A 15,743-nucleotide genomic window follows, 5' to 3' on the forward strand; every position below is an offset into this window, starting at 1 on the left:
AGAAATTTGACATGGCATATGTGGGGAGAGCAGTGGCCACAGCTTTGATAAGGATTTCCTTTCCAGCACTAGATAGATATTTTTCTTTCCACCCTGCTAATTTTTTACTCATCCTATCACAAAATGATGCAAACACTTGTGTTTTTGATTTACCAAAAGTAGTTGGTAATCCAAGGTAGATTCCATGAGAGGGAACCTCCGTTAAATTCAATGTGGAAGAGACCAACCTGCGAGTGGCCATTGGGGTGTTGGTGCTAAAAAGGATGAATGACTTTGAAGGATTGATGTGCTGACCTGAAACATTCATGTACTCTTGCAAAATGTAGTTGATATGATGAGCATTGTCAATTGTTGCAGGAGTGAACACCATACAATCATCTGCAAAAAATAGATGGTTAATGTTAGGACTAGATCGAGCAATTTGAATACCAGGTAATCTTGAAATTCCTATATTGGAGCTTAACCTCCTGGACAAGGCTTCTTGACAAAGAATAAAAATGTAAGGACTAAGAGGGCATCCTTGCCTAATTCCTCTATATGGAGTAATCTTTCTTGTCAGCTGTCCATTTATCTTGATTTGAAATTCTACTGTTGAAATACATTGCATAATCCATCTGATCCAAGTGTTTTGAAATCCCAAAAATTTTAGACTTTCCTCAATGAAACCCCACTCCAACTTATCATATGCCTTACACAAATCAAGCTTTAAAGCCATATAACCGGATTTGGATTTGCATTTTTTCATGAAATGCAAACACTCATGTGCCAGATAAACATTATCTGATATGGATCTTCTAGAGACAAACGCACTTTGGGTTTCACTAATGATATTTTGAAGAAGCCTATTAGCTAGACATTTTGCAATTATTTTATATGGAATTGTGCACAAACTGATAGGTCTAAAATGCCCCACTTCCACAGGATTCTTCCTTTTTGGGATGAGGGATATGATGGTTTTATTGAAACTCCTAAGCATGTAACCCCTCTTAAAAAAATGTTGAATCCCTAGCACTAAGTCTTGCCCTACTATGTCCCAATTTTTTTGATAGAATCTAGCTGGAAGCCCATCTATTCCTGGAGTTTTGTTGCCCTTCATGTTAAATAGAACAGCCTTGATCTCTTGTTGGGTGAATTCCCTACATAAATTAGAATTGTCTTCAACCGAAATGCAAGAAACTGAACTTGAAAGAAATTGAGTTGGGTGTTGGGGATGGGATGAGGTAAAGAGAGTTGAGAAATAAGACCAGACTTCTTGATGAATGTCACCTTCCTCTGTGATCCAATGACCCAAATTTGATTTTAACTTGAAAATGGAATTTCTCTGCCGTCTGTGTGTAGTAGCTGCATGAAAGAAAGATGTGTTTTGATCCCCAGCTTTGAGCCAACTAATTCTTGATCTCTGGTGCCAATATTTTTCCTCCTCCCGCATCAAAGTAGCCAATTGATTTGAAAGTTTAGCTTCAAGGTCACTCTTTTTCGGTGAGGGATCGGTTTGTTGTAGTTCACGTTAGCTCTTCTTGTACCTGAATTATTGCTTTTCCTTCTGGCCTAATGTGGGATTTACTCCAATTCCTCAGGGTAAGAATACAATTATAAATTTTGTGTTGAAACTTGTAGGCATCCGACCCTACACTTGTTGTTTCCCAACCCTTAGCAATTGTTTGCTTCAGATCTTGATGTTCTTCCCATTTCATTTCATAGTGGAAGATTACCGGTCTTGTCTTTGCCTGCAGCAACTTCATCTCCACTGGAGTGTGATCCGATCCCAGCATAGCCCATTTGTAAGTGATAAGCCCTGGAAATAGTTGTGCCATCTCAGTGTTGCAAAATACAAGATCAATGTTCTCTTTCACCAAATTTTGTCCTTTTCTTTTATTTGACCATGAATACTTTGCTCCTGAGCTTCTCACTTCCTGTAAAGCACAACTGTGTATTGCATCCCTAAATTTATCAATTTGCCCTTGTGGTTTGCTTCTTCCTCCCCATTTCTCTGTATTGCTCAAAACCTCATTAAAGTCGCCTAATACAGTCCAAGGTGAATTAACAGTTCTCCCCAATTGATGCAATTCCTTCCAAATAACTTCTCTTCTTTCCCTTCTTGGATCTCCATAAACTAATGTCAAACGAAATTCTGCATGTACAGAAAACCAAGTGATTAGAACATCAACAAAATGAGTGGAAATAGAAAGTAAGGTTAAAGATATGTTACTATTCCACATTAATGCAGTGCCTCCAGATTTTCCTACAGGATTCAAGAATAAACTGTCAGTAAAACCTAAAGAATGTTTAATTTTGTTCATGAAGCTGTCAGGTTGCTTTGTTTTTAGCAAAAGCACTAAACTAGGCCTAGACTTCCTACAAACCTTTTGCAGGTAATGTTTTGTCAGGGATTGGCCACATCCCTGACAATTCCAAAATATCAAACTCATTGGTCCTTTGGTGGCTGTTTAAGGGCAGCCAACCACATCCCTTCAGATTGTTCACTTTGGTCTTTGGAAAGAAACTGTGAAGAGGAGCTTTCTTGACTGGTAATTTGTGGGATGGGTCTTGCATATCTGGCCTTAATCTTCCATTTCCTATCATAAGGTGATCTAGTCAAAGTTTGGCAAGAGGAAGAACTACTAAAAGTGCCCACATTTGCAATGCTTAGCCCCTTAAACCTTTTGGTCAACCTTTCTGTTAAAGCTGATTTCCTTTTGCTGTGCACAGACGGGTGCATATCTGGAATTTGAGGAATTTCCTCAATTACCACCGAAGAAGGGGAATTGTGAACTGAAGTATTCGAAGTGAGAATCACAATTTTTTGAGGTTGTATTAAACTAGAAGATTCTAAGTTAATGTCCGAACCCTCATCATGTATCAGTCGTTGCTGATCATAAGAATCATTCATCTTTGAGGGAAAATTTTCTGGTAATACATTTCCTTTTCTACTGCCAAAGTCTTGCCTGGTTGGTGGTAGAATCTCCTCAAGAACTGCTCGGTTAACTGGGATTATTTTCTCCCCAGATTGTTCATTGTTATCAGCTGAGGCTGTTGAAGAAATAATAAAATTTTGTTCCAATTCCTCACTCTGCTGTTCCAATTGCAATCCCATATCTTCCCTTAGTCGCCCAGAATTTATACTCCTTCTCCCAGATGATTCTCCCCTAGTGAAATTCTTAAACATCCTTGTTCCCCCCCCCCCCCCGCTGGTAACCCAGGGATATCGCTAGAAATGGATTGCCCTATATCGCTAGTCAAAGGTGGCAATCCCGGATACAGGTCCAGCAACCGTTCAGGTTGGTTAATGTCCCTATTATTCATACCTTGCTTTGAATTAGGTGAAGAAGACGTACCTGCCCCTGAAGCGAAGGATTCCCCATGAACATACCTTAAAGGATGCCCTGTGATGTTTGTATTCATCATGGACTGCTGAACTTGGTCTTCCATAATCCCTTCCATTATCTGCCTCACCATGAGCATGATTTTTTCTGGTAATTCTATCTCCACTTCCTCGGGTGCCCTTGGTATAAGTAAATTTCTTTCCAATAACATCGCCTTCAACATCAATTTCTTCCTTATCGCAAAAGGTGGTTTCTCAGTTAAATCTCGAGTTCTCATCCAATCTCCAAAAACCACCTCACTGATCTGCACCCCAATATTAGCAGAAAATCCTTTGAATCGTGGATAGCCAACTCTGTTTATATGAGCTTTAATTAGACATTGTCGTGAATCATGCCCTATCACTCCACAAAAGAAACAAAAGTTTGGAAGTTTGAAATATTTCAGCTCCACCCAAACTGACGATATACCAAGCCTATTGATTCGCATACAAGGCCGAAACGGGTTGAGGATTCTTCGCTCGATTTTGATTGTAACGGGCTTTGCTAAATCTTTCAGCCTATTTGAAACCTTCCATTCCTTGAATCTGCCAAGTTGATCCCCAATCTGCTTTGCCATTTCCTCAGTTCTCAGGTTCAAAGGAAGATTGTACACCTGAACCTCAATTTCAAATCGATCAAAGACGATTTCTGGTAAAGGAATATGGGATTCCCAAATTTTAAAGACTATCAGATGACCTTTAATAAGCCAAGGACCTTGACTGAGAGCCATAGCGACTTCTCCAATATCTGCTGGCTGAACTAAGAAGAGGTTGTTGCCCACTTGTTGAACCTCAAGATCCCGATTCAGTTTCCAAGCAGCTATCAAACTCTGAGATACTGTAGTAGGCATAAATTTTTTCTTCGAAAAGATCTTTCCTATTAACACCCTTGACCAGTCAATGGTTGAAAGTCCTGGTTCCTCTCTGGTCATCTGAGTGCTCTCTGCTGTCACCGTTATTTCAGGCGAGTGAGGAGGAGAAAACTCCCCTAAATCCATGTTGCTTGACATGTCTGGTCAAGAAAACCCAAATCCGATTTACTAGGTTCACACCTGCAAATTCAAAGAAGAGAGAAAAACAAGCAAATAAAACAAACCCCTGTATGAAAGCACGTTAGAGAGATGAAGGCTAAGCAGATGAAAGAAACTACCTGAGAAATTGTTACACGATTGAAACTTTGAAATTAGAGAGAGATGAGTTAATTAAAGAAAAAGAAAAAGAAAGACACATAAAAACAAAGGATTAAGCACCACGTTCAAGAATAAATCTAAAACATCAGATGAGTAACTACTAAATTACTCTCTCTTTGGTGCTTCACCCACCTGTACAAACCAGAATAAGAGGAGGTAAAGAAAGTTTAGTGCGTTGGAGACGTTGGGGTAGGGACTCCTCGAAACGGAGAAATATTTAAACCCTCATGGTGTCGTTTACCAAAGGGAAAAGATTCCAAGGCCCAACCATGGCCACCTCTGTACACCAACCGTGGCGATCGAAAATAGTAACCAAAAGTTACAGTGAGAATCCTAGAACAGCAGTGGAGATGCCAAACGCTGCAAGGAAGAAAGAAACCCTAACTCGAAGGGAAACCCGTCCAAGGTAGTAAAAATATGAGATCCAAATACATGATTCAACGGATATGAGATCCAAATACATAACCGAAGGTAATATCGGCGAACAAGTTTCAAAACCCCATTTAGCCGTTGCAATGTATAAAGCATGTGACTTATTACCCAAATAAATATAAAAAGCATCTTTCGTGACTTGTAATTTATGTAGCTGATCTGCTTCGAATCCGGATCATCACCCCTGTCGGGGAGCATAGAGTGTTACCCGACGATTTTACCACCACAAAATTAGTGAGCCCCACAACTGAAAAATACTAAAAAAAAAAAAAAAAAAAAAACTCCCATCACTCATCCCTAGGCCCCCAATAATTTGGGGTGAAAAAGCCGTCCGTCAGGCTCCCCGACGGGGTCGCAGATCCGGACTCATCTGCTTCCTATCAGAAATAAAAAACCCACACCAGAGCACTCGAGTTTAGGGTCTCTCTCTAATTCATTCCTGTATTGTTGCAGTTATATACACAAAGGGTCACCACAACTTCTCTCTCTCTCTAATTCATTCCTGGTATTGTTGCAGTTATATACAAGGGCCACCACGACTTCTCTCTCTCTCTAATTCATTCCTGGTATTGTTGCAGTTATATACAAGGATCACCACAACTTCTTGGTTTAATTGGAACCGTAAGTTGGTGGCATCTCTTATCGCTTTACTAGACCAGCAAGGGCAGTTTAAAGAAGCAGAAACCCTACTCTCCGAATCGATTTAGAAGTTAGGATTTCAAAACGGAGGGAAAAGAAATAGCTAACACCCACGGAGTAAATTAATTAATAGGAACAAAGATGGGTTTAGCAGCTGATCTGTGGAGCCGTAAAACAGAATAGCCGAATAGGTACTCAGATCTAGTCAAGAACAATGGATCCAAATTTGACTTATAGGAATCGCTAAATAGATTTGTCAGATCACTCTAGACTTTACGAACCCCTTCACACCCACCACTGGAATCTTTTCTAACTACCCCCATCTACCACAGAACAAACTAGAGAAGCCAACCCTTAACCCCTAAAATGAAAAATGATCGAACAAAATTCACGGAACGAGACATCTGAAACAACTCCCTTAACCCCTTAATTCTTGAAGCATGGATTGAAGCAAGGTGTCGTCTGCTCTTACAGACATCTGAAACAACTCCTCTCCAATTCCCCCCATTTTCCTCTGAGACGGCCAGCTTCCAAGACGATGATACAAGGCTTGAGTATCCTAGATCTTCCCATGAAGCCGAGAAATTCATGGAGAACATACATGCTTTGGAAGGATTCAAGCCATAGGGATATGGCTTGAATCCTTCCAAAGCATGTATGTCCTCTAAGCCATCTCCCCAGGTCGCTAGTGTTGACTACTAGCAGCAATTGATGGCGACAGAGTCCGGAAGCAGGAGACAGGAAAAAGAAGAGGTTACAGAGAGATGTCGGGAGGGAACTTGAATCCAGGGGCAATATAGTAATTTGAGAGGGATAAGGGTATTTGGGTCAGATCACATTTATGTTTAACAGTAAGGGTTAAAAAGTTAACGTTGGGTTTTTGTGACATCTGAAGTTCATAACTTTGGGTCAACTGAAATAAAATCCTCCTAAGTGGGCAACAAGAGTTTGGGCCCAATTTAAGTGGGCCAAACGAAAAATCAATTGATCTTCTCTTTGCTTTCTAATTGGCATTATTTTCTCTGCTTAACAAATTTGAATCATAGTTAATTCCCTCACTGATGTTGAACTAGTATTGCATCATAATGGATTTCAAAGAGTCTCTCAATGGTATTTTCCCCACGAAAGCTCACTCTGAAGTTATACCTTGGTTTTGAGAGATCTGATTGACGATGGAAGATATGGGAAATTAATTTGATATTTGAGTTGAAGACGTCGGTTTCATCGGTTTCATTTTGTGAAATTAATGATATGCGTGGGGGGGGGGAGATTCGCGCGCAGGTTCCAGTCTATCTTGAGAGCTAGGGGATATCTCCCACTCAACATTGTAAGGTTGAGGCATACTACCCGTAATCAACCTCCCAATTCCTCATGAGACTTCTATGTCGAAACTGTCAAGGGCTTGACCCCCACTTGACTCAAATTTACCTACACAAGATTTGTAAGAAAGGCAAGCCCAACATTGTCATGTTGTTCGAAACAAAACAAGGTGATGCTGAATTGTACAGAGTGTTAAGGAAGTTGGATCTTAATAACGTGTTTTCTGTTTATCCTATAGGTTTGTCGGTGGTACTAGTTTATTTTGCAATGACAATGTTTCTATTAGTGTCCTATCTTCTTCTTCTAATACTGTAGACTTCCTTATTAAGGTTTTGGTTTCTGATGCAACATTTAGGATTACTTTGGTGCATGGGAACCCCTAACTAGAGGAGCAACAGAGAATATGGTATGAACTCTCACATTTAGGATCCTCGGTAAGTAATCCATGGCTTGTCCTTGGTGATTTTAATAAAATATTTTGCAACGAGGAAAAACTGGGGGAAGTTCCAAAGCCACATGTACAAATGGATTGATTTAGAATGGCCATTGAGAGTTGTAATTTAGTGGAAGTTAAATGCACAAGGCCTAAATTTTCTTGGTCGAATAGGCGTCAGGGAAGGGATTTAGTTAAAGAATGTCTTGACCAAGCTTGTGTTAGCTTGGAGTTCCATGATCTATATAGCAGTGTCCAAGGGCATTGGTTAGAAATGGTTGGGTCAAATCATACCCCACTTGAGGTATCCATACATCCCCCAAACAAACATTCCATGAGATTTCATTAGGTAATTATATGGGAAGACCACTCTGACCTTACCAACCAAATCTCTTATGGTTGGATTCACCTAGTCTTGATTCCCCTGCATATAAACTTAATCAAAAGATCAAGAATTGTACGAAATCCTTAAGGCTATGGAGTTCAAATATTTTCCACAATGCTTCAAAGCAAATCTCCCATTTATCCCAGTAGTTAAAAGAATGTCCAACCAAACCTTTTTCTAAGGATTCTTCTATGGAATAACTTTAATTGAAAATAGAAATAGAGAAACATCTATCAATAGAAGAAATTTTTTGGTGCCAGAGATCTAGAGTCTAATGGCTGCAAGAAGGTGATAGAAACACAAAAGTTTTCCATGCTTCTACTGTACACAAGGGGTAGGAAAATTCTATTACCAAAATTAAAGATAGACTAGGCAACTGGCTATCTGAGGGCTCTCAAATTCACTATGATATTTGGTCTCATTCAATTCCCTCTTCAACACTTCTTCTCCTATCCCTCCACAGGAATTACTCCATAGCACTCATGTCTGCATTATAGCTTCAGATAATTCTTTCCTTTGCTCTCCCTTTTCTTATGATAAGATTAAGTGCACTCTGTTCCAAATGAAGGGCACCAAGGCTCCGAGTAATGAAGGGCTATCTACTAGATTTTTTCAAAGACATTGGGACATTATTGGAAATGACTTCACCCTTGCAATTCAACATTTTTTCATAGGGGCCATATGCTTCGAAGCCTTAATAAAACCATCATCTCCCTCATTCCTAAAAGAACCCATCCCCAGGATGTCTCATACTTTAGACCTATCAGTCTATGTACTACTCCATATAAGAAAAATGTCTGGCTAATCAATTAAACCCATTTTGAGGTCCATTATTAGTCAGACAAAAAGTGCATTTGTTTCAGGCCAACCCATCTCAAAAAACATTTATCTTGTTCATCAGTATTTATATTTTATGATCAAATCAAAGTCAAAATTTGGGTACATCATGGCTCTCAAGCTGAATCTTTGCAATGCCTATGACAAACTAGAGTGGTCATATACGGAACACACTTTAAGACACTTGGGATTTGATGCTAGATGAGTCCAATGGGTTATGTATTGCATTACAACTGTTGAATACAAAATTAAAATCAATGGTGTCCTTTCTTGAATTATTGTGCCACAAAGAGATATCAGACAAGGCTATCCTTTGAGTCCTCACATTTTTATCCTTTGCCAAGAAACTCTCCCAAAGATTTAGTTCTAATATAGGGATCCCCAGACCTCTAGGTTTTAGACTTTCAAATCTTGCCACTGAGATTAATCACTTGTTCTTTGTATAAGATAGTATGTTTTTTACTCCTGCATCTATCTCTAATGCATCTAAGATTAATACTCTTCTACAAGATTATGAACTACTTTCTGACCTCCATATCAATTCTGAAAAGTCCTTTGTTCTATTTAGTTCCAAAACCCCTTTGGATCTCAAGACTAACATAGTATCTATAGTTGATATTAAAGAGGTAAATTCTCACGGAACTTACTTAGGTCTTCCTTCTGCTATTAGTGTGAAACCCAGCCCTGACCCTAATCCGGAAACTTTGTTATTTGTAGGTCCAGTGACCCGAAGTAAGGCAAGAAGTCATCTTTGGGCCATTTCTGTTGAAGACTTGATGGTTGGATTGGAATCCATGAGTGTTGATGCCAGTGTCCCAATGGTGGAAACTGCACTCGGATGAAGATTGGATTAGTTGATGGTCTTGAAGTGGTCTCTGTATTGATTCAAAGGCATTTCTAACTCCTAGGTATGTCACTCTAGGTGTGTGCAAAACCCTTTGATGTTTGGACTTGATCTAAGCCTTCAATTCCCTGTTTTGAAGTTGCTGTCTTGATTGGTCGACTCATTGGTCGATTGGACCAATCGACCAATCAATCGACCAATTGATTCTGTTTTTGAGATTTGAATCCTGTCTCTTCTATTTAAGTCTAATCTCGGGAATACTCCGCCTCCTCTGCCTCCTAAGCCTGTGGAACGAGTTAGAACCCTAATCTAACCCATTCCCTTGCATTCTTTGGTGATCTCTCGCAAAGACTTGAAGAATTCTTCATCCTCCTACAGCAAAGGTATGATTTCACCCACTCTTTCTTCTATCTCTGATTTTCTTTCTTTAATTTAGTTCTTCGTTGAGATCATCAAGAAGATGATGCACTCTTGCAACCATCTATTCCATGATCTCATCATGTTCTTTAAGATCCATGATCATCATCATGATCTTAACCTCAGCCAGTGGAATCCCTAACCTGTGTGATCGTCTGGAGAGCTTTTGGTAACCTCCCTTGTGAAGGAAAATCCTCTTGGGTAAAATTTATATGAACCTAAACTTTATCATCGAATGACCCTCCTGATTATTTTTGGCTAACAATTTATCTCCCTTCATCCAGAGCTCTCAATTATTTTTCGAGGGAACCAAAAAAAAAGGGTGAGACCCTAATTTTCTGGAATCAAACCAAGAACCCCTAGTTTGATCATGGTAACCCAATCAATGTGTTTTCTTTACTATATCTGTAATCTTCATATCCTAGTTCTTTAATCTTTGATTATAATATTTTTCCCTCATAATCTATGTTTAACCTAGTAGGTTAACCTTTTTGTTCCTAGGTTACAACTTGGGAACTTGATTTGATTGATGAATTGATATCCTCTATACCCTAGAATACTACCATGATAATTTCCCTCTGATTTGTACCCTTTTGAACCATCGAATTCGGTTCTTGATTCTCAAAATTCGGATTCTTGTAGGCCACTGTCTGCATTGGTTGACTCATTGGTCGACTAGTCCAGCAGACCAATCAATCGACCAATGAGTACAGCAACCTCATTCTTGGTCTGTTTCGATTGATTTATGATCTTTTCCTTTATGCATCTTTCCTAACATGTTGTGTGCACTTGTTTAGGACTATCTTCTCAGGTTTAGTCAAGGTCATACTTGATTCTTTAAGATCCTATCCAAGTTAGAAGGTAAGGACAGTTAATTCCTTAACTACATAGATTGCTTGTTCTTTGGTTTCTACTTTATGAAGCTATGAGATTACCTACTGTTATTGTATTTTAATTCTGATCTCCTACTGTGGGAACAGTAGCACTTGTTTATATTGTCTTTTTATTATTCATGATATATGAGTTACTGATTATTGCCTAATCTGATTTTTGCTTTTACATTCTCTTGTATATGATGAACTGCTGGTTGTGTATGTCATGACTGTTCTGAGAATGTGTTTGCTTAAGTTTGGTTTGGGATTGGGGAGTATCCTTTTGATGCTTCTGTCCTTGGACATCGGAGGGAATAGTATGGGATGTTCTCCGAAGATGCCCATCGACGCTTTTCCGAATCAATGGTTGTCATACCTAGGGATGTCTAGCAGTGTTTGGCTAGGATATACCCCTGTTATATCAGACCCGATTCGGAAGGGTATTGAGACCGAAGGACCCGTGGTAGCAATGGGGATTCACGGGCCCTCAAGACCGGTGAGTTATATCCGTGAGAGGACGGGAATCACATTGTGGGGACCATTTATTGGAGGGTTGCATATGGCTAGACTTGGGCTCATGGGCGCTCGAGACCGGTGAGTTATATCCGTGAGAGGACATGAGAGCTTCCTGTTTACCATATGTGGATAACCAATAGGGTTGATGAGTCCGGTGAGTAATATCCGTGACTCTAGTGTGAAGGATACCGGAAAGGATCCCGAGAGGGGAGGAATGGAAGTATCTGGAACTGACTTGATGTAACTGACTAGATGACTTGCATTGGGCTAGGCTTTTCCCTGACATGCGCCGGTACTTATGCCAAATGGTTGTGAGAGAGTGTGTTGACTTAACCCCCTACTATGGTTTGTCCGAGAGGGATGCCCGGACCCACTACCAACAGGAGCCGTATGCGTGACCTACCCAAAGAAGTACGGTGCTATGACTTAAAGCATGTCTACCATAGAGACCAGCATACATTGAGTTAGATGCATTCATACTTTATCTGTTTCATATTGCATTGCATCATGCTATGTTTTGCCACATGTTATCCCTGAGTTATGGATTAACTACCTTACTGAGTTTCTTCGAAACTCATTCCTTTTTGTATATTCTTTGTTTAGATTATCCTACAGGTACAGATTATTATGACGAGCAGTACAGTGAAGCGCAAGCCGATGAAGCGTATTACACGCAAGGTGCTGGCGACGATCAAGATTACTCTGATGATCCCCCGGCGGATCAAGCTGCGTACTACTTTTGAAAACAACATAGAGTTAGAACGGATTCATTGGATTGACGAAGTCCACACTTATGAAGATGTTATCTATAAACTAGAAGATGCTTGATCTTAGTTTATTTCTTAGTACATTTGTTTCAGTTGTAATTCCTTTTAGACTTTCATACTACGTTCCGCTATATTGGTGAAGTGAGTTTCCGCCTCACTTTACCCTTTTTTGATATCATTGGATATCTGGTATCTTTTCCGCACTCTGATTATATTGATTATCCATTATTGTTTTGAACCTTATTTATAATATTAAACCTTGATTATTTCCTATTATGATTATGTTATTGTTTATGTGGGAGGATGATTTCCTCGATACTTGATCTTCGGGGCTGTGGATCACACTCTCGGGTATGCTAGTTAGGGTACCGGCTGGGAGGATGTGACAATTAGAAAATCTAAAATGCGGATTTTTCTTTAAGCATCTAGATTCTAAATTGTCTGGGTGGAAAGGGAAACTACTATCTCAAACTGGAATTTTTTTTATTTATTAAAACTAGCTCTTGCTCTCCCTATTTATGCTATGTCTTGTTTTCTATTACCCAAAGAATTGTGCACTCAAATGAACCAAAGGATTCACCAATTTTGGTGGGAAAATGACCAAGGTAAAGGAATCAACTAGGTTAAATGGGAAATTCTTTGTATGGGTAAAAGAGATGGAGGCTTGGGATTTAGGGAAGTGAATTGTTTTATCAAGGCTTTACTAGATAAACAACCCAAATTCATTATGGCTCAGGTCACGCAGACAAAGTATATCTTTTTTAATGCATGGTCCCAAATAATTGTTCTTTGGGTCAGAGAAGTATTTTATCTGGGAGGGACATTTTTAAACAAGGCCTTGTTAAACAAGTGAGTAATGGGGCTGATGCGTCCAAAATCTGCTCAGCCCTTAGATCTCCTGAGAATGACTAGAAAAATAAAGCATCGGATGTGGCCCGACCGCTGGGATCGGGAGTCCACCTCCGAAGGCTAAGTCAATTGATGAACTTAATCACAAACGGCTCTGCTAGAGCACAGAGCTAAGGAATGAATAACAAGAATACGATTCAAATAGTAAGCATCTGAGTGTTTTCGTCCGTCCTCTACCTTGTGTGTAGGTGATGTCTTATATAGAATGTACCTTTGAATCTCCTTCGTTGGATGTATTTGAGCCTTCTTCGGGTAGTTGTTGGATCTTAACTGATAGATCCGTTGAGTGATAGACTTCTACTAGTTTGGACTAGTAGATGACTCCTAGGATAACCCGACTGTTATCTGATGGTTATCCATATGATTGCGCTGATTGATAGCCGCCGAATTCTGCTAGCGGTCATTAGGTTGATTAACCTACTCCGAAAGTATCGGATTAGGGCGTGCTTGTGGCTGAGTTAGTTTTCTTCCTCAGCAAGCTATCTCTTGGACCCGGCTCGCTTGGAAGCGAGTCCATTCCCTTCATCTCGACCGGAGTCAAGGGTCGAACCAAGAATGAACCAAGTTCGATCATATTTTCTTTTCTTGGAATCTAACATACTTTCAGATTCCTGAATTCTTTCTGCAATGCTTGCACAATCTCTTGATATTTCTATAACCGAGGTTCCTTAACACCATACTCCCCTCTACTTGATTGACAATAAGCTGTGAGTCACTATAAATAGTTACGTCTGCTATCACCAATGCTTTTTGACAATCTAAGTCCAGATATAAGGGCCTCGTTGTTACTTTCTTCAAATGCAAACCTCAGTGTATACCGAATAATAAATCCTGCTGGACTCTTTAGGAGAGTTCTAGCCCCTGCTCCCTGCTTGTTACTCGAACCATCCACATATACCTCCCAAATGGTTGGGATAGTGGGCTCGACAATTTCTTCTATCGGTGCAATAGTTTCTACCACAAAGTCGGCTAGTGCATGGGCTTTGATTGTCGTTCGAGGCTTAAAGCTTACTTGGAACTCACTGAGTTCAACCGACCAAGCCACCATTCTTCCAGACAAATCAGGTTTATGAAGAACTTTACAAAGGGGAAAAGTAGTAAATACCTCGATTGAATGAGCCTGAAAATATGGCCGTAGTTTCCTAGTTGCTATCATAAGAGCTAGAGCCTGCTTCTCGATCTGAGAATACCGTGTCTCCGCATCAAGTAGTACATGGCTGACATAATAAATTGGCCACCGCTTCTTGTCTTTTTCCCGAACGAGTATTGCGCTGACTGCCGAAGGGGATGCTACTAAATATAGCCGTAAGATTTCTCCCTTCTCGGGTCGAGACAATAGCGGTGGTCTTCTCAATGTCTCCTTCAGTTCTTCGAAAGCTTTCTGACATTCCTCAGTCCACTTTTCCTCCTTACTGCCCCTCAAATCTTTGAGTGCTTTGAAAAAAGGTACGCACTTTTCTCCTAACTGTGAGATGAAACGGTTCAAAGCGGCTACTCTCCCCGTTAAGCATTGCATATCTCGAATAGTTTTGGGGGCTTCCATATCAATTAAAACCTGTATTTTTGCAGGATTAGCCTCAATACCTCTTTGTGATACCATGAAGCTCAAGAATTTGCCTGACGAAACTCCGAAGGCCCATTTTTCTGAATTTAGCTTCATTTGGTATTTTTGGAGCACCGAAAATACAGCCGTTAAATCTTCAATATGTTTTGTCCTTGCAATGCTTTTTACTAGCATATCATCCACATAAGCTTCGACATTTTTTCCAATCAAATCTTTGAAAATCTTGTTGACAACCCTCTGGTAAGTAGCCCCTGCATTCTTCAGGCCGAACGGCATGACTTTATAATAAAAACTTTCACGATCAGTCATGAAAGCCGTACACTTTTCGTCCTCCTTGTTCATCAACATCTGGTTATATCTTGAGTAGGCATCCATGAAACTCAACAGATCAATCCTAGGCAATGGGTAACAGTCTTTAGGGCAAGCCTTGTTGAGATCTGTGTAATTTGTACACATTCTCCACTTTCCATTTGCCTTTTTGACCATTACCACATTGGCCAACCAGATTGGGCATTCAATTGGTTCAATGAACCCAGAACTTTTCAATTTTTCAACTTCGCCCCGAACGGCTTTGTACTTTTCCACGGAGAAATTTCTCCTTTTTTTAATAACTGGTTTTATCTTTGGATCTATCCAGAGTTTGTGATCTGCAACATGCCGATCAATTCCTGGCATGTCATCTGCAGACCACGCGAACACGTCACTATTTTGTTGAAGAAAAGACTTCAACTCCCCTTTGAATTCTTCCAGCTGCTCCAACCCGATATAAGTAACTCTTTTTTCATCATCGGGATACAACTGGATTTGCTCCATTTTCTCTACTAGCTCGGGCCTTTGCATTTCTACTTCGTCCCGATCATCTCGTACCTCAATTGGTAGCACTGTCACCTTTCTTGGGCCCTCCTTGTCTTTTAAATATGCAACGTAACATTGCCGAGAAATTCTCTGGTCAGACGAAACTTGACCAATTCCCATCTCAGTCGGGAATTTTATCTTCAAGTGCTTCGTTGAAATGATAGTACCTAACTTCGACAAAGATGGTCTCCCAAGGATGACATTGTAAGCCGGGAGATCTCGAACTACTAAGAAATTTACCCCAACAGTAGCCTCTTTGGGGAAGCTTCCAATTGACAGGCAACTGGATCGATCCTTCCACTATTGCAGACGATCCTGCAAAGCCATAAGATTTGTGGATGATGGCTCCATCAAGTCTTCATCCACCTTAAGTTTCTAATAAGCTGCATAAGATAATAGGTC

At 40.1% G+C, this 15,743-nt stretch overlaps 1 protein-coding gene across 3 annotated transcripts; it reads right to left on the minus strand.

The window, feature by feature from the left end:
• Positions 1-1,517: 1,517 nt before the first annotated feature.
• Positions 1,518-4,941, minus strand: LOC149011352 (uncharacterized). 3 transcript variants are annotated; one of them, XM_089162279.1, is made up of 3 exons: positions 4,684-4,941; positions 3,371-4,413; positions 1,518-2,131 (listed from the first exon to the last, which is right to left on the minus strand). In XM_089162279.1, exons 2-3 carry the CDS (start codon positions 4,369-4,371, stop codon positions 2,041-2,043), a joined length of 1,092 nt encoding a protein of 363 aa, XP_089018405.1. In that variant the 5' UTR covers positions 4,372-4,413; positions 4,684-4,941; the 3' UTR covers positions 1,518-2,040. The 3 variants fall into 3 exon arrangements, with proteins under 3 accessions (XP_089018405.1, XP_089018404.1, XP_089018403.1); XM_089162278.1 differs by having other exon boundaries at positions 4,512-4,941; XM_089162277.1 differs by having other exon boundaries at positions 3,371-4,941.
• Between the last annotated feature and the right edge of the window lie 10,802 nt (positions 4,942-15,743).

This window comes from Hakea prostrata, chromosome 7, assembly GCF_041222555.1.
Source record: "Hakea prostrata isolate BN-2017 chromosome 7, UWA_Hpros_2, whole genome shotgun sequence".
Classification (NCBI taxonomy): Eukaryota; Viridiplantae; Streptophyta; class Magnoliopsida; order Proteales; family Proteaceae; genus Hakea; species Hakea prostrata.

Excerpts from the sequence above, each read along its gene's own strand:
- LOC149011352 (XM_089162279.1), bottom strand. The coding sequence starts at position 4,371 with ATGTCAAGCAACATGGATTTAGGGGAGTTTTCTCCTCCTCACTCGCCT. Across the intron at positions 2,132-3,370 it reads ATCACAGGGCATCCTTTAAG|AATTTCGTTTGACATTAGTT; the intron begins GTATGTTCATGG and ends CTGTACATGCAG.